This window comes from Theropithecus gelada, chromosome 3 (assembly GCF_003255815.1).
Source record: "Theropithecus gelada isolate Dixy chromosome 3, Tgel_1.0, whole genome shotgun sequence".
Taxonomy (NCBI): Eukaryota; Metazoa; Chordata; class Mammalia; order Primates; family Cercopithecidae; genus Theropithecus; species Theropithecus gelada.
This window is the reverse complement of record NC_037670.1, coordinates 96,490,177-96,511,867: the sequence shown is the minus strand read 5'-3', so window position 1 is coordinate 96,511,867 and position 21,691 is coordinate 96,490,177. Positions and strand designations below refer to the sequence as shown.

The following is a 21,691-nucleotide window of genomic DNA, read 5'->3' as shown; positions in this document are numbered from 1 at the left end:
CACTTACATGATACATTTAAAACTGCACTTAAAGTCAGTCTTCGCTAATTGCCCATAGACTAAGACAGAAATGCATACACAATATTTACATAAAAGTTATCAAATAGTAGTATTTTTGTACTCTTGAAAAACCAAACTGTATTTTTTTCTTCTTGAAATTGAGACTCTTAATAATTGTTCCCAGTTCAGTGTAGTTCTTTTATTCATACTGCTTTCCTCCCAACCAGAAAACAATCAACATTTTCCATGCTTCAGTAAAGAAACTTAGATTTTACCTAAATATAGCAAAGGTATCTCTGACACTTTTAATCAACAAAGACCACATTAGACAATGCTATTAGGTTGTTTATAAAAAAAAAAAAAAGTCCTATGGCATCATGATATGCTGTCATTCCTGATGTTTCCACACTCAAACACAACAAATGGAACAATCTGCTGGCTAGAACTTCTTCTGTAAATATTTTGGTTCAAAGGACATTTAAACAAAATTTAAAACAACCTTCCAATGTGTTCAGTAAATTAAAGTACAACAACAAAAAATCAAATTTTCCTTACATCATAACAAATAAGAGTTTAGGAAAGATTTACCATAAACTAAATGCAAACATCTGTGTATTCACAATATTAATACTATACAAAGCATGGATATTAGGAATAAAGATGGATTGTCAAAAAAGTTTTCATTTCAAAAAGCATTAAGGCCTAACTAAGGCTGAAAGGTTTTGGTTCAATTCCCATGAGTCAGAGGTTCAACCTCTATGTGTTTCTGAAAAGTCAATCATCTTTTTACAGAAAAAGTTGGCTGGGTCATCTCTGAGTCTGAATCTGCCAACTTCTAGCCTTTCTACCATTCAAACAATGGCACTAATATAGGTATAAACAACTGACTTGTAGAGACATGTATTTTCTTTCCACTCTGTGAACATGACAACAATTAACATCCCTTTTTGTCTATCTAGCATTCAGCATTTACTATTTTTCTTAGAATAAGCTTTTAAGTTTTTCTTTTTGTATGTGTGTATATGTGTGTAGTAAAGAGCATGGACTCTGGTATCAAGATCACTGGGTTTAAATCTATCTCTGGAACATTGTTGCTGTGTGACTTTGGGTAAGCTACATAAGCCCTGTGGCTCGGTTAACTCCTCAGTAAAATGAGTACATCATAGAATTGATATGAGGATTGGCTAAGTTAGTATGTGAAGGGTAAGGGTTAACTTTTCCAAGATGTCTTCTCTATAGCTTGTCCTCGTAGAAGGCTTTAAAGAAGTCAATCCTGGTAGAGTGGTGAGCTAATAAATAAATTGGGTTACCAGTCAGCTACGTTGTAGAAGCTATAGCCTGCTAACCGTGAATCATAAGCTGGTGGATCATACCAATAGCCCTCCACTTCATGACCTGCCACCATAGGACTTAAACCCTAGCTAGCTGGTCATACTAAAGCAGGTTTGATACTCTCCCAATCCCAGACACTGGGTAGGCAGAATAGTACTATAACCAAGGTTCTGAGACATTGCACTGCTATTGGATCCCAATCTCTTATCACACAAGAGAGTGGTGCTTCCCTCACTATGCAACTTAAAAGTCCCAGCACAAAGACTGGAGTCTAACATTCAGCCCAGAAGATCCATTTGCAGTGCTACATAATGCAGTGGACACTGCCTCTGTCTGAGTCCAAGGACTTTTCCCAGCAACTGCTGTTCCAGAAAGTCTAAAGTCTAATGTGTATGCTGTCAAGTCATTCATCTTTGAATATATGTAAAGACCCAATAACATTCATGTTTTGGGTCACCTAATGCACAGTGCTTTATTAAATGCTTGCTGTTATAACTCTACTCACTTCTTAACTTCCACTTTTAGAGGACCCTTTAAATCATATCTCTATTATCCCTTTACATTTAATATATTGTATTTATTGAGGCTTTATAACTTTCCAGAATCTGTGCTAAATACTTTCAACAATTATCTTGTTAAAACTGCATAGTACACCTATGCACGGGCAGGTATTATCATCCTCATGTTATAAAGCCACACAGGCACAAAAGTTTAATCAAAGATTACACAGCCAGTAAGGGGCTAGCACTCAGACTCAGGCCTGTTGAAACTCCCAGGTCCACATACACAACCTCCAAAGCACACTGGACATCAGTGTTACTCTAGGTACTATTACCTTGTCACAGACATCACAAGACCCTTACCCAGAGAGGAGTAATTCTACATGTCCCAAAGTTAACTCCAGGGGGAAGGGGTGCGGGGGAGGAACATGTATTCTGGAGAAAGTCAGTTAAGTACTAACAATCTTAATTGCCAGTATACACATTCCCTTAACAGTGATGTTTCTGGGTCCTGGATAGGGTAGAAAGTACTTAAGAAGTGTCCTCCAATTTCAGTCTTCAGATTTGATGTCGAAGTAATATCAAGTGCTTCTCACCCACTGCATTAAACGTGTGCTGAGCCGTTGGTGGTAGAAGACATTATTGTGGTAAGTCTTCCTTTGTGCATCCCTCTCTCACTGTTAAAATTCATGTTGAAAACCAACTATTGTTCTGATGCAACATTACAAGGACCATGGAATGGAAAATGACAAGCTCTAATGCTAACGAACCTTGAGCACCTAACACAAATAATTTAAAGCTCCTGGGTTTTTTTTGGTTTTTGTTTTGTTTTGTTTTGTTTTGTTTTTGAGACGGAGTCTTGCTCTGTCACCCAGGCTGGAGTGTAGTGGCCGGATCTCAGCTCACTGCAAGCTCCGCCTCCCGGGTTCACGCCATTCTCCTGCCACAGCCTGCCGAGTAGCTGGGACTACAGGCGCCCGCCACCTCACTGAGCTAGTTTTTTTGTATTTTAGTAGAGATGGGGTTTCACCGTGTTAGCCAGGATGGTCTCGATCTCCTGACCTCGTGATCCGCCCGTCTCAGCCTCCCAAAGTGCTGGGATTACAGGCTTGAGCCACCGCGCCCGGTTTTTTTTTTTTTTTTTTAATTTTTTGAGACAGGGTTTTGCTCTGTCACCCATGCTGGAATGCAGTGGTGTCATCTTGGCTCACTGCAACCTCCACCTTTTGGGTTCAAGCGATTCTCCTGCCTCAGCCTCCCAAGTAGCTGGGATTACAGGTGCCCACCACCATGCCTGGCTAATTTTTGTATTTTTAGTAAAATGGGGCTTTCACCATGTTGGCCAGGCTGGTCTCGAATCTCTGACCTCAGGTGATCCACCTGCCTCAACCTCCCAAAGTGCTGGGATTACAGGCAGGAGCCACCACACCCAGCCCCGTTTTATTATGCATCCAAAGTTATATAGTATCAACACAAAGTGTAAAGCTGCAAAATACGACCCTGCTCCTTTTTCTGTTGAGCTTTCATGACAGATTATACTATAACTAAAAGACAATGTGTAGTAGATGGGAAATGACTGGCATTAACTCATAAATCATGTTTGGCAGGCATGTTCTGTCCTATTAGCGGAAATCACTAATGATATGTGAAAAAGATACAAACAGTAATATGATCCCTTTATATGTATTAGTAATGCATAAAACATTTGCAAGCTGAGAATCGGCAAGTTAAAATGAACAAATCCTATCTGTCTTAATTAAAAATAAAACAAAGTCACAAAAAACAGAGTATCTTAGCCATTGATGGATTAATATAATTTCATTCATTTGACCAATATTTATTGATAGCTACAAGCCAGACACTAAATTGTATACTGAGACCATGTCAATGACTAGACAGGTTTCTTCCCTCAAGAAGTTTATAGCCTAATGGGAAAACGAAATAAATTTTAGATGTGTGTTTCTCGAATTTCAGTGTCCATGGGAACTCCTGAGAATCCTGTTAGAAATGCAGATTTTAATTCTTTTAGATTTGGGGTAAAGCTAAGAATAAACATTTCTAAGAAGCTTCCAGTTGATACTGATATAACTGTTGTCTGGATCACACTCTGAGCCAGAACAAGGTTCTATCATTTGAATCCACATTAATCTAAAAGCCCTCTCTCATTTTGAGTAGATATTTACTGAGGAGTGTGTCCTCATCTAGCAAATGAAAGACAATTGCAACCTTACTGAACCAAAGCCATTGCCTTTATCTTTATTACATCTATTGGTATGGCAAACATAAATGACTAACATTAAACAATTCATTAATTCAACTTTTTTCCTTCAAATTCTTGCTAAGTTTACAACATAATTTAATTTAAATGCATAAAGTTTTCATTTTTCCTAATAAAGACACTGCCTAAATGTAGTCTGCCTTCAGAATCGGTTGGTTCCACAGCTAAGGATTCGAGCATGGGTCAAAAACATTTGAAAAACAAAAATAAATAATAAAAATACAAATTTATAAAAATACAGTGTAACTATATAGCATTTATATTGTATTAGAGATTGTATGTAATCTGAAGATGATTTAACGTATACAGAAGGATGTATATAGCTTATATGTAAATACTATTTCATTTTATGTAAGGGATTAGAGCACCCATAAATTGTGGCATTTGTAGAGCAGAAAGGTTGGTCCTGGAACCCTCCTCTAAATTGAGGGACAACTGTATATAGAAGTACAATTGCAGCCTGTTTCCATATTAAAATGATGTGATGATAAAACGACAATCACTTAAATGACATGATTGATTGACATTGTGCTGCAAATGTTACAATTGCTCTCAAAATGTCTAGATAAGAAATATTAAAAAGGTTCTCAACAACCTCCATTTTCCACCTCATTTTTACAAAATGATAGAAAATAAAGAAAATTAAAATCAGCTATAATATGTATGAATAGCTTACCAAAGAGTCCTTTCACATGTAATCCCAAGAAAATCACGCAAGAGTCTTTCAAGTAATATTCAAACATCATCCCAATATTTGTTCAACCTGAAAACTGCCATTAAACTCTATGTAATAAGCAAACTATTTTTCATTAAGGTATATTCCTCTTGTATGAGAAGTATACTTGCAATATTTATACATAAAATTTCCCTCTCATACAACTTTCCCATTATGACTTATTAGTAGCCTGTTGAATATACATTGTTTAGCTTAGAGGTTCAAAATATTTAAAAAATACTAAGGATAAATTACATTTTGAATTTGTTGTGACTTGTTTCAGAACTATGTATATACCACAGAATATTTTTTAAACAGTACATTTCTAGACAATATAAAAAATAGATTCAAATATCAACATAGAATCTTACTGCAAATTCTACAGAATACATTTTAAAAATATCACTTATGGATTATCTTCTTCACTCCACTAAGAAGGTCCCCTCTGCAGTGCTCATTTCTCCATCACTGTCTTTCTTTCCTGACAGAAGGCTGCTCACCACCAATTTCATCACTGTTGCTAACTCCAGCTCATCTAATCTCTGCAACATCTGCTACCAACACCTTCTCTTCCCTCCTTTTGTGACATAGTTTTTTCTTCTGGTTAGAAAATCAGTTCGATCTTCTTGGGTATGCTTTGTGTTTTAAACTCTTCTCAACCGGTCCCATGATTGATGGATGATGGCCAGAGGCTACCTCTTTATCTCCAGCAACATATTTGGCTGTTGGCCAGGTAGAGAGGTACTCCAGGAGCTTGCTGGTTCATCATGCTCTCATCTTTAATCACAACTATTTATCTGGCTCCTTCCATCTCCACAGCACTATGTGAGGGATCAGTGATAAGAGATGGTGAAAGAGATGTGCAAACGGATAAATAATAAGCAGGATATGCAGAATGACACAACTATTGATGAGTAATTTAGGAGATCTAATAACTAAAAAAAATGATTCGGGACAACTTCATGGAAAGAGTAATCAACTAAGCCTTAAAACATAAAATTGACAAATAGAAAAGGCATGCAATCCAGTAGAATAGAGTGCAAGAGTTAGAAGACTAATCGCTTCAAAACATGTTGAGCCACAACAGCAATAGCATTGTGACAAAAAGTTCAGTGTAGAGAGCAGAAGATCTTAAATGACGGATCAAGCTGTATAGACTTTTTTTTAACCCTCATATGCTGAATAGTCATTTAAGGTATATAATGCCAACGTAAGAGAGAAAGATGAAGATTTTTTTTTAACACAAGTTGTAGGCCTTGGAAAGAAGGTCTCTGGTAACAAGATAACGAATAATTTACTGTGGTTATAAGCTCAAAGTGGTATATTTGATTCAGTTGTCCCAGAACCACCAAAACCTTGGAACCAGTGTTTAGCTAAAGCTACCAGAACAACAAAATAATCTATTTTGTGGCATTATAAAGTAAAATTATACTACACGCAAACACTTGACATAAAATACATTTCCAAACTCAATTATTAGGGATAACATAAGCATAAAAAGATGCTTTGCAGACATCATGTATCCTATAACTGGAGAAAAAAAATTTAATGAAATGAAGTGAAATCACTGAGTTCTGAAACTACATCTCAATTTAAATAGCATAAGCAATTTAGTATATAACATTCTTCAAAATCAATTGCTGATGGTTAACTAAAATCTACATACAAAAACAACTTTGGCAACTTTTTATATCAATTTTCCTCTGAACATATTTACTTTCTGTGTAAAATCAAAAAAAAATTCCTGAATTAAAGGCTAAGACTTGACTTTATGAATACATGCCCAAAAATTGATGGTGGTTGGTTTCTGTTTTTATTTCATAAGCTTAGTATAATGGTTGTCCAGAATTTGTAAGCAATGACCTCATTTCTAAGCAGACAAGATGCAAAAGACTGTTTTTACAGATTAACCATCTGGTTCCTTTAGGAAGAGTAATATTTCAACAGGTTCCTGTATTTCAAGAATATAAACAATTAAAAAGATGAAGATACGTGAAATATACAAAGAAAAAAATAGAGAAAATAGCATTTAAAGCAAATCATCCTAGCTCCCTCAATTAATATTTTAAAACCATGACAATCAGTCATTAATATAAACTGTTAATTTTATTTAATACAACATGAATGTAATTCATACCACCTTCTGCAACTAGGTGGTCTATCATTTTGGAGTTTCTTTCCACCTCTGGAGAATTGTTCAGGAAATCTGGCTAACATACCAAATAAACCAAATGAATTCAATAAGATGGTTTTTGGCTAGTTTCTGTATTCTTGTATACACATGCATGCACCACATAAATGTGGTACCATTCAGAGTGAGAGGCGCAAGAGAAAAAAAGGAGCTTTCCAGTGTTATTTCATTGTTGACTATACAGTATTCAGGTGCAAACAAATGAAAAGCCTGTATATTCAGACTAAATATAATATGTATCAAAATAAGCATAAAATAACTGTTTTGGATAGGTCTTAGGATACTGCTGTGGCTTAATTTGCTCTGTTTATCTTCTCTCTGCTTTTCTTTATTGCATGTGCTATTTTTGATGTTTTGTTTGACTAATATGTCATACAGTGAATTTACTGAGGTCTATAATAAAAGGCATAGATCCATACACTGGACACAACCTTGAGGGCATAAGAAAAAAAAAAAAACTAAGTACCATAGAACAGCCTCAACAAAATCAAAGCATGCTTTACACATGATTTTCAGTTACACCCTGCTTGTCATTTGTGATTACTCAAAACAATAATTAAATTATGTGCTCCAGGAAACAGGAAGGAGTGGATAACCAAAATACGTGAAAAGCCCCTACAGTCCCTGTTTGTTAAAAGTATAGATCAGCATTCTTTAGGAGTTCCATTCTTTTATTACAGGAGTGAATATTGGGTTGAACCCACTTATATGCATTTAAGGTGACATGATGTATGAAAACAAATACTGCAGAGGTTTCCTCTGTAGAACTGTACTTTTAAGAGGGAGCAGCCAAAATAATCTTGTAAAGATAAAGTGGATCATGTCATTTTCAAATAAAGTCTTCTCTCACTTCATTTTCCCCTTAAAACAATATATAAATGATAATAGTAGCAATGGTAACAGTAGAAGTGGTGAACTCAACATAAAAAGCCTACAAGGCTGTTTCTGGGTCTGTCCCCAGCTCTTTTCTTGTCTCCTTCTACTCCCACTTCCACTCCATTTCCAACTCCAACCACAGACGCTTTCTTTCTGTGCCCCAACGAAGCTCTTTATGTGCCTTGCACGTACTGTTACTTCTGGTTTGTTCTTTAAATCGATAATTATTATCCTTAAAGGCTTAAGTTAAATACCACGTCTGCCAAGAGATTTCACTTACTGCCTTCCACTCCCAATCTAAGTCACTTTCTCTGGCTCTCTTATATAAGCACAGTTAGGTTTTCCTTAGAATATTCATCACAATTTGACATTTTAATTTGCATTCGTTTACTTTTTTATCCCCAACTGGACAATATGCTCCTTGGAAATAGGAAATCATACTTGTTCAGTTCAACTTCCCATATCTAGTGAGTATATCATGATAGGCATTTATTATTTGGTAAATAAACTAGAGAATTTAGGAATAAAAGACTAATCACATCTTCCTACTTATAAATTCCTTACTACCTTCAGTTCAGTATGTAGTATAAACTATTTTGGATATTTACTGAAAATTGGGAAGAAGTGAGAGAGGTCCCTTTACAACTGTCTACTACCACCCTGATCTATCTCTGGAGAGCTCTATCTTCAAAGCTGGTAAGGTCTGTGAAATACTTCTAACTGCTGAGGAAAATGGAAGAGGAAAATAGCAAGACTGACAGCAAAGCCCTGTCCTTTAAGAATCAGTGAAAAGTGCCTGTGAATGGGGGAAGAAGGAAAGGTGCCTCTCCCCAAGTTAGCTCTTTACTTAACTTTTTAACAACCTCTTCCGGGTATTTGGTGTTCATCATTAAAGTTAGATGTTTGGTTCACCTGTAAGGTATGTTGCAAAATTCTAATATAGATAATTACAATAAACATATCCAATCTTTTCCCTTAATTTCAAAGGAAAACATTTTTTCTTTTCATGTTAACAAAACAATCCTCCCATTATGTGTTGAGAAGCTCCACACCCACACTGATCTGCCCTACAGATGCCAGGATTTCAATAGTGGTGACATCATCCTTTTTACACATTCTTTCAAAGTAGGATGAAAGCTTTGAGAGGTGAAAATGTTAGAATACATTGCATTTTGTGTTTGTAAGTTATTAAGCTGAAAAATGTCATGAGATAAATTTACCTTCATAAAGGAAGAGAAAAAGTATATAAAACTAGATAAATCCTTTCCCAAGGGGATGTCTTTCAGACATTAGGTATTAGCCCTTTGCCAAACTTAAAAATCTCAGTCTTTTATCTCACCTTTCCTTAGAAGAATATTAATTAGTAGAGACCATTTTGAATCAACTGGCATCTATATTCACTAGTTACATGATATTAGGCAAATCAAACTGCAAGTTTCCGTATTTCTATTTGTAAAATAAAAGGGGGAAATCATAGGATTATTTTAAAGAGAAAAGAACTGCATAGTACTGATACAGACAGGAGGCAGGGAAATACTGAGTAGAAGAGGGCAGTCCCTGGTGAGGGCCACACCCTTAAGCCTGGGTACTGTGACCCAAAGTGAGAACATGCATTCCTGTTTTCCCACGCAAATGCTGCTTTTTGGACTGCACTGCCTCCCATCCTGTACCCATAAAAAACCCCAGGCTCCACTAGCAGAGTGGTGTCAGAGGGGCAGCAGAGTGGAACAGAAGAGGCTAGAAGAGAAGCAGTAGCTGTCAAAAAGAAGCAGTTTGACTTCAGAGGGACAGCTTGAAGGTGAGATTTCAGAAGGACAGCTTGACAGTAGGACCTCAGAGAAGAGTTCAGCAGGCAACAGCCAAACTCCAGGGGAAGACCACCTTTCCACTCCATCCCCTTTCCAGCACCCCATCCCACTGAAAGCCACTTCCACTCCTCAATAAAATCCTCCACATTCACCACCCTTCGATTAACTGATGCGGCCTGATTCCTCCCAGATGCCGAACAAGAACTCTGGTACCAAGAGGGCTGGTGCAAAAGGCTGTCATCCTGACCCTCCACTGAGCTGTTAAACATTTAAGCTGTTTGTAGAGAGCAAAGGTAAAAGAGCACAATGTAACACATGTCTTCTGGGGCTTCAGGGGTCATGGATACCCCACTAGATGCTGTCATGGAGCCACATGAAGTTCTATTCCTGCCAGTGTGCCCAGAAGCACTTGTCCTGGCCCCTCTACCTGCTCACCTGCATGCTCCCCCCGTCCCATGAGAGGTTAAGAGGTTAATGAGCCAACCCCTTAGCCAGTCCTATGAAGGTATCAGGGAAACTACCCATTTCAGTACTACTCCTGACACTCCATGATCAGTGTTGTGACTGTTTCTTTTTCTTTTTTAAAAAATTTTAATTTAATTTAATTTAATTTAATTTAATTTAATTTAATTTTTTGAGACGGAGTCTCTCTCTGTCACCCAGGCTGGAGTGCAGTGGTGTGATCTCAGCTCACTGCAAGCTCTGCCTCCCGGGTTCATGCCATTCTCCTGCCTCAGTCTCCCAAGTAGCTGGTACTACAGGCGCCCACCACCACACCCGGCTAATTTTTTATATTCTTAATAGAGACGGGGTTTCACCGTGTTAAGCCAGGATGGTCTCAATCTCTTCCCCTCGTGATCTGCCCGCCTCGGCCTCCCAAAGTGCTGGGATTACAGGCATGAGCCACCGCACCCAGCCTGTTGTGGCTGTTTCTAAGAGAAAGCATTCTCTTAAGTCTGTGTGGTATAACAGGTTTTTAAACTTTTAATTCTTTTTAACCAAATTAGAAGCCAGGGAAGGCTTAGCAGGAATGATATCTCCTTTCAAGGTGAACCAAGATTCTCTGAGTAAAATAACAGGACATCCAAAGTTCAGTTTTAGAAGTTCTACATTAGCTACTCATTAAAAATAAATAAAAAGTCTAATTTATCTCCAAAAAGGAAGATATTACAATTAAGAAATTTTTGAGGAACGGTGATTTTCTTACTTTTGAATATATGAATACTTCTTAGTTTTATTATATGAAGGAAATCCCTAACTTCAAGTCAAACCTAATTTTTTAAAAATTCCAAATTTGCTATGTCTATCTATATTTATAGACGAATTCAATATTTGAAATTAAAAGAGAAATGTAAGTGCTCTTTAAAAATTATAAATGGCCAGGAGAGCACACAAAGAATAAAGGGGAAAAAGATTCTGGAACCCTAGAAATATCATTTTAGTCTTTGAATCTCTGCAGACCCTTCATAAAAACAGAAAAGGCAAGGAGGATATCAAAACCAAAAACCTACAGACATTATCTACTATAAAACCAATATTTGGGAGGCTGAGGCACGAGAATCATTTGAACCTGGGAGGCGTACGTTGTGATGAGCTGAGATCATGCCACTGCACTCCAGCCTGGGCAACAGAGTGAAACGGCGTCTAAAAAAAATAATATTAGTGGGTAGGGATAAATTGGTAGCACATATAAAGACACACACAGTTTAAGAAACTGTAGGAAAAAATGGGAATAAACCAAGAAAGACAGAAAGCAACAAAATCATCATCAGATACTTTCTGGATACCTTAGCAGGCCATTCCATTCTGGGAATAGCAACAAAAACTAGCTGAAAAATGTCATGAGATAAATTTACCTTTATAAGAGAAGAGAAAAAGTATATAAAACTAGATAAATCCTTTCCCAAGGGAGGATTTTTCCCTTTCCCAAGGGATAAATCCTTTGTAGATAGATAAATCCCTTTCCCAAGGGATAAATCCTTTGTAGGCTTTAATTCAAAGTTGAAAACAAAGAAGCCACATGAAGGTTCTCTGCTAGGGATATCTGGGGGTATGGGTCCAAAGCACATTCAAAACCAATAAACAGAAGCACCCTAGTATGTTAAAGCACCAACCTGAGAAGTCTAGATGGACCAAAAGAGGTGCACTAGGAACAAAGGAAAGACAAAGTACAGGCAAAGCACGGCCACAGAGGTGTTATTTTGACTCATCCCTTCCTCCTAAAACTAGAGAAAGCTCTTTTACTTAAAAAGGAACAATAGGGCTAGGTGCAGCAGCCATGCCTGTATTTCTGCCCTTTGGGAGGCCAACGTGAGAGGATCACTTGAGGCTAGGAGTTTGAGACCAGCCTGGGCAAGATATGGAGACTCCTCTCTCTACAAAAAGGAAAAAAAAAAAAAAAAATTAGCTGGGCATTGCAGTGTGTGCCTGTGGTCCCAGCTACTCTGGAAGATGAGGTGGGAGGATCGCTTGAGCCCAGGAGGCCAAGGCCAAGGCTACAGTGAGCCATGATAGTAGCAGTGCACTGCACCCTAGGTGACAGAGCAAGACCCTGTCTCAAAAATATATATATTATTTGATATATTAATGACAGAAAGAAAGAAAAAGAAAAGACTAAAAAGCAAAATAATATCCCTACAGGAAACACATGCACATCAGAAACAACCAGTCATAAAGTAAATAAATACTGTAACCCAATATTTAATAAGCTAAAAGAAATTAAGAAAATGACAACTATAAAAGTCAGACTTGGAATAACTTAGAAACAAGGTGATGAGAAGAGAAAAAATTTAAAAAATATTTCAGAAATGAAGACTAAATTAGAAAAAAACACAAAAGGTAATGACTGAACAGAAATAAAAGATGGAAAGTAAGAAAATTAAGAAGAAATTAAGAGATTAGAAAAACTCAAGAGAAGGTAATAGCTGTAGATGGCCAAAGAACATGTAAGCTTCAGGCAACAGGAATCTCTCAAGAAAACTGAAGTAACCAAACAGAAAATACTGAAGAAATAATGTCATACAAAAATATTTGAAACTACACAGAAGAATCTACTATGTACCTAGCAATATCAGCCAAAATGACCATAATTAAGAAACCTGTAGTAAAACAAATGGACTTTAAAGGAAAAGAATTATTTGAGCATCCAGGCAAACAGACTAAATCACTTATAAGACAAAGAAAGTCAGATTTTCATCACACTTGACCAAAATACTTTATGACAAAAGAAAATAGATTGGCATATCGAAGATACTCAACAAAAAATTACTGAATCAAGATTGTTTTTAATCTAGCCAAAACCACCTTGAAGATTTTGAGCAAAAGAATAATTTTATTCACATGGAAGAACTTGGGAATACTGTGCCCATGAGCCCTCACTAGAACATCTATTGGAGGATTCGTTCCAGAAAACCGAAATGATTTTTAAGATATCAACATAAGGATTTGTAGTGACTATTACATATATATTTACTTATATGACTAAGAATAATGGTTTGAGGGAGAAAGTATAGTAGGTAATGACATGAATGTAAGAATATATACAGTAGAAAGTTCACTGTCATCTTTCAGCTATAAACTTTAAGTTAAAGCATACTAATTCAAATTAGATTCTTCAGAAAGGAGGAGGTAGAAGACACTGGTTAATTTGTTAATTTTAACAACTCATGTATCTATATAGCACTAAAGTATGAGAACTAACAGTCTGTACTATCTAATACTGTCACACCACTCTGTCAACTTATCATTGAAAGTTTAATTATAGTTCAAATTCATTGAAAATGTACTGCATGCCAGATGCTTCTCTAAGCACTTTAAATATATTCATTTTATTCAACTCACCCAGCAACTTTAGAACGTAGATGTTATTAACATTTTCAATGTACAGACAAGGAAATTAGGAAATAGAGCTGACGTCCAAAATACAAGCAGTCTGATATCAGAGCCTGTTCTCTTTCCAACTGCACTATCATGATAAAATTACACAGCTAATGGGTGTGGTGGAGGCTGAGGCAGAAGAATCACTTGAACCCAGAAGATGGAGGTTGCAGTGAGCTGAGATCGCACCACTGCACTCCAGCCTCGTGACAGAGTGAGACTCCATCTCAAAAAAAAAAAAATTACAAAGCTAAAATGAACTTTTACCCTCTGCTTTTGATGAGAATTATGTACGATGTTAAAAGGTCATCCCATGTTTAACATAAACTCTGATTAGAAGTTATATATTTTAATGAAAACAGGGTAATTAATTAAAATATACAAAAATAAGTTTGGCAACAAAATGCTTGAAAGTTGTCATAAAAATGATTAATGGCAGTGCTTGGTGGTAAAATTATAAAAAGTTCCTATAGACACCCTCACACTTATTGCATCTTCTATTTTCCTAGCCCTAATATTAGATATGAGTTTAACTATGAAGTTGGTCACTTCACATTCACTCGCTTTTCCAAAATCATGATTATTTCACCTTTTGTCATCATGCCTCTTATTTTCCCCCTCCCTCTTCTTAATCTCTCTAATCTTCATAGAGTCTACAAACTTTACTAAGCATCTAGCATGTGCTGGCCACCATGCCTCTTAAGACAAGTCTCAGCCTTATTCTGGGGAGTGCAGGCATCAGGCAGGGCTTCCTAAAGGACATCACACATGGAGACTGAAAGAAAATCCGCAAAAGGAATGAAAAGGGTGACGGAGTATGTTTCAGATCCTAACTGCTGGCAGACCAAAGGATCTCATCGAGGCAAAATAATAAGAACATTACGATTAAAGGATTTTTATGGTTTTTTCCAAGAAAGATATCTTTATGCTATAAAAGTTTTTGGCAATCAGAATTTATCAAAATCAGTCTTTGAATACTTACATTTAATTCACTTTTTAGCACTTCTTCAAGAAGATGACCTACATGTTTGTTATCTTCTTTTGAATCCATAACTACACAAATCTCTTGGGAAATTATCTCTGAAATGAAAAAAAAAGAGTTTTAAGTTTCAAACAAAACATGTAACAAGGCCCTAGGATGCTGAAACATAAACTTACCTGATGTTCTTAGCTGTTGACTAAGAATAGGGAGGTTTTGATTTCAGGCCAAGTGGAGTAATCTGTGTACACAATGAGATGGCCCTGATTCAGTTTATTACCCAAGTCCATAAATCTATCCATTAAACACTCTGTGGGTGAAGAACCAGCCATTGTGCAAGTAACAGAAATAAGATATTTTAGGATGCATTCAGAAGGGAGTAACTAGAGGTGACAACCATTTGAAGTTCAGCAATTCAATCCTTCCATGTTTATAAGGAGTCTCCCAGAACCTAACAGATTTCTACTTCTCAAACAGATTCATTCTTTAGGCCATAGGTTATCTCCTGGGCACAGATTCATTGTGCCATCCAGTGCGCTGGTTAAGTACATCGTGTTCCTTGACATTCCTCTAGATTTTCAATTCAATACAATTAATTTCCTGTTTTGACTATTGGAAAAAGCAAATGAAAGAATTTTCTTCACATCTGAAAGACTTGAGATGGTCTGGTTTAACATTTATAAACTACGTGACACAGTGATAGTCATGTCACCTCTGAAAACCCTGCATGCATTCTTCCAAAAGATATGAAGTCCTCCTCTACAGCAGGAAAATCAGAAGGTACCCTAATTCAAGGTAACTTGACCTCTTGTTATCATGATACCAAGTTCAACCATGAGCTGAAGTCTGAGTAGAATTTTTCTTAATCCACATCTTTCTGTCTTATAATTAACACCAATTCTTCTAAGTCTCAGGCATCCTATAGAGAAATTGCCTATATAGCTGCCAGTTAAAGAGCCATTACACAGCATTATATCATGGATTAAGAAAACAAAGTCTAATTTTAAGATAGGATTCCTGAATCAAAAGTATGTTTAGCTTTTGACCCAACTGCTTCCTACCTGAGCAACTCTAAAATACGATCCATATAAATCACTGATGTAGAAATAGGTAATAATTCTTTCAAGCAAAGCCAGGGAGAACAGGTTATTGAAAATAATATCACCAGTTAATAGCACTGCTATTACTATCTCCTACTTAGCAAGAATATTATGTATTCCAGGAGCTATATGCTATATATGAATACGAATCCTCATGATGACCATACAAGATCAGTATCATTCTGAATCTATGTAACAGATTCAGGAAGCTTGAATTTAGAGAAGTAACTTGGCCAAGGCCACAGGGACACGAGTAGTAGAAAAAAGATTCAAATCCAAAAATAAATAAATAAATCTGTATTTCTGAGTTACATGATGCTAATAAAATTCAACATAATTAAAAACACAAATGAATGTTTTTGACAGTAAATGCTATAGAACATCATTGTGGAGAGAGAAACTGGAGACAAGATCAGATAACTCTAAAATACAATGAGCTAGGAGCTCACTCTTGAAAGGGGAATAGGTTTTGCTTAGGAGTGGGAGAAAGGAGCTTTACAAACAATCAGAAATGATAAGAAAGAAACAAGATTTTAATGTGTATTGAGGTAGGTAGTCACATAAACATAGTGTGACCAACAACCAAGAGAATTACTTGAAAGCTATATTAGTTTGTTAGTTTGTTTTCACACTCCTGATAAAGATATCTCAGAGACTGGGCAATTTACAAAAGAAAGAAGTTTATTGGACTTACAGTTGCATGTGGCTGGAGAGGCCTCACAATCATGGCAGAAGGCAAAAGGCACATCTCACATCACAGCAGACAAGAGAAGAGAGCTTGTGCAGGGAAACTCCCCTTTTTAAAACCATCAGATCTCATGAGACTTACTCACTGTCATGAGAACAGCATGGGAAAGACCTGCCCCTAATGATTCAATTACCTCCCACAACACATGAGAATTCAAGATGAGATTTGGGTGGGGACACAGCCAAACCATATCAAAAGCCATAAAATGATTTAGCAGTGAGTTCTAAAGTGGGATAGTTAGTGAGATCAAATCAAAGGGGTCCTTTGCTGTCTTGGACACTAGAGTGTCCTAGGGCTTTCATTTAGAAGTTAACTCATAAAAACAGTGGCTTTTGAAAACAAAGTTAACCCAAACTTATACATCATGAAATTACATGTTTAGAGAAATCTGGGCTTTGTAATGTCTTAGGCTAAAGCCCTAAAAAAAAAAAAAAAAAAATGTACAAATACAAAGTAATCTGCAAATGCAACAATTAATGTGATGGTGCCACAAACATTTACATAAATTTGTAAAATAATGTATAACATTTAGATAATTTAATACAAAACAGCATATGTAGGTTTTCCTTGCTTTGTTTCATCATATATCCTTCTTTATAAAATTCTAAGCTCTACCCAGCAAGTGTACAGTAATAAAACTGGTATATTACTACCAACTTACAAAAATGAAATATTTTTAAAAAATGAATTCAAAATCTATTTGCTGGCCAGGCACAGTGGCTCACATCTGTAATCCCAGCACTTTGGGAGGCCAAGGTGGCAGATCACTTGAGGTCAGGAGCTCAAGACCAACCTGGGCAACATGGTGAAACCCCATCTCTACTAAAAACATAAAAATTAGCTGGGCATGGATGGTGCACTCCTGTAGTCCCAGCTACTCAGGAGGCTGAGGAAGGAGAATCGCTTGAACTCGGGAGGCGGAGGTTGCAGTGAGCCAAGATCATGCCACTATACTCCAGCCTGAGCAACAGAGCAAGACTCTGTTTCAAGGGAAAAAAATCTATTTGGCATTTATCCTATGCCATGTTTCAGTTACCCTAAATAAAAAACATTTGTTGTTTAGCAATCTTTCATTGTCACATAAATTTTTACCATCATTTCCACAAAAACATCTGTTGAGTTTGGTATAGAAATGACATCTTTAAAATAACAAGCCTTCCAATTAACGTGATTTGTCCCCCATGTCCAGAAATCTTTAATTTGTTTCAATATTGCTTCATAGTTTCCAGTGCAGATCCCTTTCATCTTTTGTTAGATTTATTCTTGTTTGTTGATAACGCTATAAATTGATTTTTAATTTCCTATTTGTTGTTATGTACAAAAATGCATTTTGATACAGACCTTGTATAGTCAGTAACCTTGCTAAATTTACTTATAAACTGATGTTTTATAGATATTAAATTTTCGGTATATACAAACATGCTGATGAATGATAAAGTTTTATTTCTTTCCAATTTATAATTTTATCTCATAATGAAAATTTTTAAATATTGGCTCTATGCTCATGAAAAAAAAATTAGCCTGCAATTCTACTTACTTATAAGGTCCTGTCATATTGTCATTAAACAATTATACTATCCTCACATAATGAGTTAAGTGTTTTTTTTCTACTCTCTAGAAGTGTGCAAGATTGGTGTCATGTCTTCTTTTGAATTGTTTTGTAGAATTCACTGGTAAAAGTCAACTGCTTCTTTGTGGGAGAGCTTTTAATAAAAATTCAGTATCTTAAATGGATGAATGACTATTCACATTCTCTATTTTCTGTCTCAGGATAGTATGGTGTATTTCCCTAAGAATGTGTTCATTTCATCTAAATTCTCATTAACAGTAGTATAATGTTGTTCATAATGTCTTAATGTCTGTAGAATTGTATTGATTCTTTCTCATTTCTGATACTGATTACTTGAGCTTTCAATATTTTTCATGATCACTCTTGCCAAGGTCTTAACAATTTTATTACTGTCATCCAAGGAAATCATGATTGATTCTGTCTTGTATGTTTGTTTTCTAGTTTATGGGTTCTTGTCATTTTCTTCAGTATTTTCTTCCTTCCACTATCTTTGAGTTTTGTTTGCTGCTTCTCTTTTTAAAAACGTTTAAGTTGCTGACTCTCTTCCTTTTTTCTACTACTTATATTTAAGGCTCTAAATTTTCCTCTAATAACAATTTTAGCTGTACCTCAAACATTGTGATATATTCACTCAATTTAAATGACTTCACATTTAGTTTAAAATATTTCATTGCTTTTCACGTCTTTCATTTAGAATCACATTATTAGAAGCATCTAATTTCTATTGTGGTTTCTTATTTCACTTATGGATTATGTAGAATTTTATTGTTTTTATTAGAATGGTATGTAACAAATTACTATAAATTTGGTGGTTTAAACACCATCCCATTAAGTAGTTCACAATGCTACAGGTCAAGAGATGGAGGAGGAGGAGGAGAAGAAAGGGTGATATGGAAAAGGTGAGAGGGGAGTATATGCACAGAAATGATAAAGTAAGTGAGGCAAAATGTAAACAACAAGGTAGGTAAAAGATAGGGAAGCTACTTGTGTTATTCCTGTATCTTTTAGGTTTGAAAGTTATTAAAATAAAAAAGCACCCTCTCCTGAAAACAAAAATTAAGAAAAAATACATGAAGCTATATTAATAGTAGGAGACTTTAAAGTTCACTTCTCTTAAGATAAGTGAGCAAAATATAAGGATGTAGATTCTAGGCAAAGTAACATCATAAGAAATATGGTGGATTTGTTATTGTATTGGTTTCTATATTGTCAGCTAATCTCAGCTATTTGCATTCCACAGGGTCTGCATCTGATAGGCCAATTTCTTACAGTGTCTATGGACCCAATCAGTATGTCCTTTACTACTACTGATAAATTCTCACTCTGTCTACATTCAAAGATTAGACCACATATAAAATCATCATCAATTTCTAATGTGATGGTTATCAACTGGTTGCACATCAGAATCAACATAAATATCTTGTTTTCCTTTCATATTTTCAAATACATATGCCTAGTGCACAAACAAGATACTAGCCTATATTTTTGTCCAAAAGTGATGCTGATGTACAGCCAGATTAAAAACCTCTGCTTAGCTATTGCACTGACTTTTTATGATGTGGGAATTATGAAAGGGTTTATCATATAGAACCTTTATAAATATGGTTTCATATATGATACCACATTTATATTTTATATATGTATAGATGGGATCTACTGATCTACCATACATATATATATATATAAATGATACTATCTATAGAGATCTACCTATTCATATCTATATTGTATCATATATATATGTTATGAAAGTTTTATATGAAAGTTATTTAATAACTTTCAAACTTAAAAGATACAAGAACACAAATAGCTTTCCCTTTATCTACCTAGATTCACTAATATATCATATATGATATATATGACACTACATAGATGATACTGTATCTATGGGTATAGATAGATTTATATATATATAAATGATACTATCTATGTGTATGTGTGTGTATATATATAGATATACTATATATGTGTGTGTGTGTTTATATATAGTAGGAAATATACATATTCTACCATAGCTTATTACCTAAAATGGAATAACTTTGGGGGTAATTTCTCAGTTTTCTTTAATCTTCCGTGTGGCAATTGGAAGATGGTGAGTTTAGTGAGACAGAGCTGTGTTCGTTGCCCATTGCACAGAGACTTTGACATTTCTGACATAAAACTATTTTAAAAACTCAAACCCACACAAACACTACTCTTATGTGCACGTCTCACTGGGTTTTACAATTAAGAAATCTCTAGCCTTTATAAAGTTGATATTAAATAAGGTAACATATTTAATAACTACAGATATAGGAGACTTGATAGGCATTCAATAATATTTGTTAAATTGAGGGAAAGACAATTTTTAAAATTTTATACAATTTCAATTCTATATTGGAACAGATGCTGAAAGTAGCATATTGATACTTTGGCAGCACTTTGCATGTATGAAATGCAAAGAGACGAAAGAACGATTTCTATGCAGAGTCAAATTTTCTTTTATTTTATTTTTTAAAAGAGTACTAGGAAGCACACATCTGTAAAAGGACAAATCAAGTGCAAGGAGATAGACTTGAAAAGTCTTTTCATTTATTGATGCCTTCAGTGTGTTAGGCATTGTCCACTCAAAATTGAGTAAGAAGTGACCTCTGCTATTAGTGAATTTTCCAACTATTACAATGATTTGAAGATTCATCCCTCAGTATAATAAAATATTGCCATTTAAAAAATAGACCTATGTAAGATGAAGGCAGGAGATATCCGTAAAAGACTACACTTTGAGATTTTAATAAGGATTAGATAATGTGTAAAATTATTTTTAGTGCCTGGTACAAGAAAACACCTAATAGATGACAGAGTTATTGCTGTTATGGACACATACATTCAATAAGAACATAAATTGAAATAACTTTGTCCACTAAAAATACGATAAATTTCTGACTTCAAATTAATCTCTTCTTTATAGTCTTAATATTTCAGGGTTTGGCAAACAATCCATATCAACTGCATCCCACTAAGCCTTTGTTTCAAATTTCACTAAACATGCCATAATCATATGTAACAATGGAATATACATTTTGAGTAATACATCTATGTTTGCATCTCTGATTTGCTTTAAAACAGATGCCATCTCATTCTCATTGTTTATATCTTAGTTTGTCCACTAGGATCTAGGTTGAAGCATTTTATGCAATTGCTACCGATAATTTCAAAAGCATGCTGCACTGACAGTCTTAATTGTGAATGGCAATTAAGATTGTCTCAAAAAAAACCCAGTAATGACTGTACTTGTACCATGTGTTTGGAAGTTCAGAATAGAAAAAAATATAACTATAGGAGCAGGGCTCCAATGAGTTAATTGAACCTCCTCAATCCCAGAGTTATTCTAGGATCCCCAAACTAAACGAGAAGAGAAAAGGCACACAAAATATTTATAATTCATTGTTTCATGAAGCACAAAATTCTTTCCAAAGATTAACACTGATAATTTTCTCAAAGAAAACAAAGTACATAATGACTACCTTGAGTTTAATGAAATCAAAACAAAAATAGAAGTCTTTAGAATTCTTAATCTTCTGTTATGTTAATAAAGCACTTCCTAGAAAATTTCAGAGGTTGAAGTAAAAATATTGAGGGGAACCACAAAATCATTTTACATCCCAGAATTATACAAACTTTAACACAAAAATCTAGTCTTTGTTCTCTCCCTGAAAATAGACTGGGAATAAATTATGAA

At 35.4% G+C, this 21,691-nt stretch overlaps 1 protein-coding gene across 2 annotated transcripts in view; it reads right to left on the bottom strand.

Moving 5' to 3' along the window:
- ISPD (isoprenoid synthase domain containing) overlaps positions 1 to 21,691 on the bottom strand; it is a 322,630-nt gene that overhangs the window by 170,692 nt on the left and 130,247 nt on the right. For both annotated transcript variants that reach the window (XM_025380089.1, XM_025380088.1), the window contains one exon: positions 14,559 to 14,656. In XM_025380089.1, the coding sequence (XP_025235874.1) occupies positions 14,559 to 14,656 (98 nt within the window). The remainder of the gene's footprint in view (positions 1 to 14,558; positions 14,657 to 21,691) is intronic.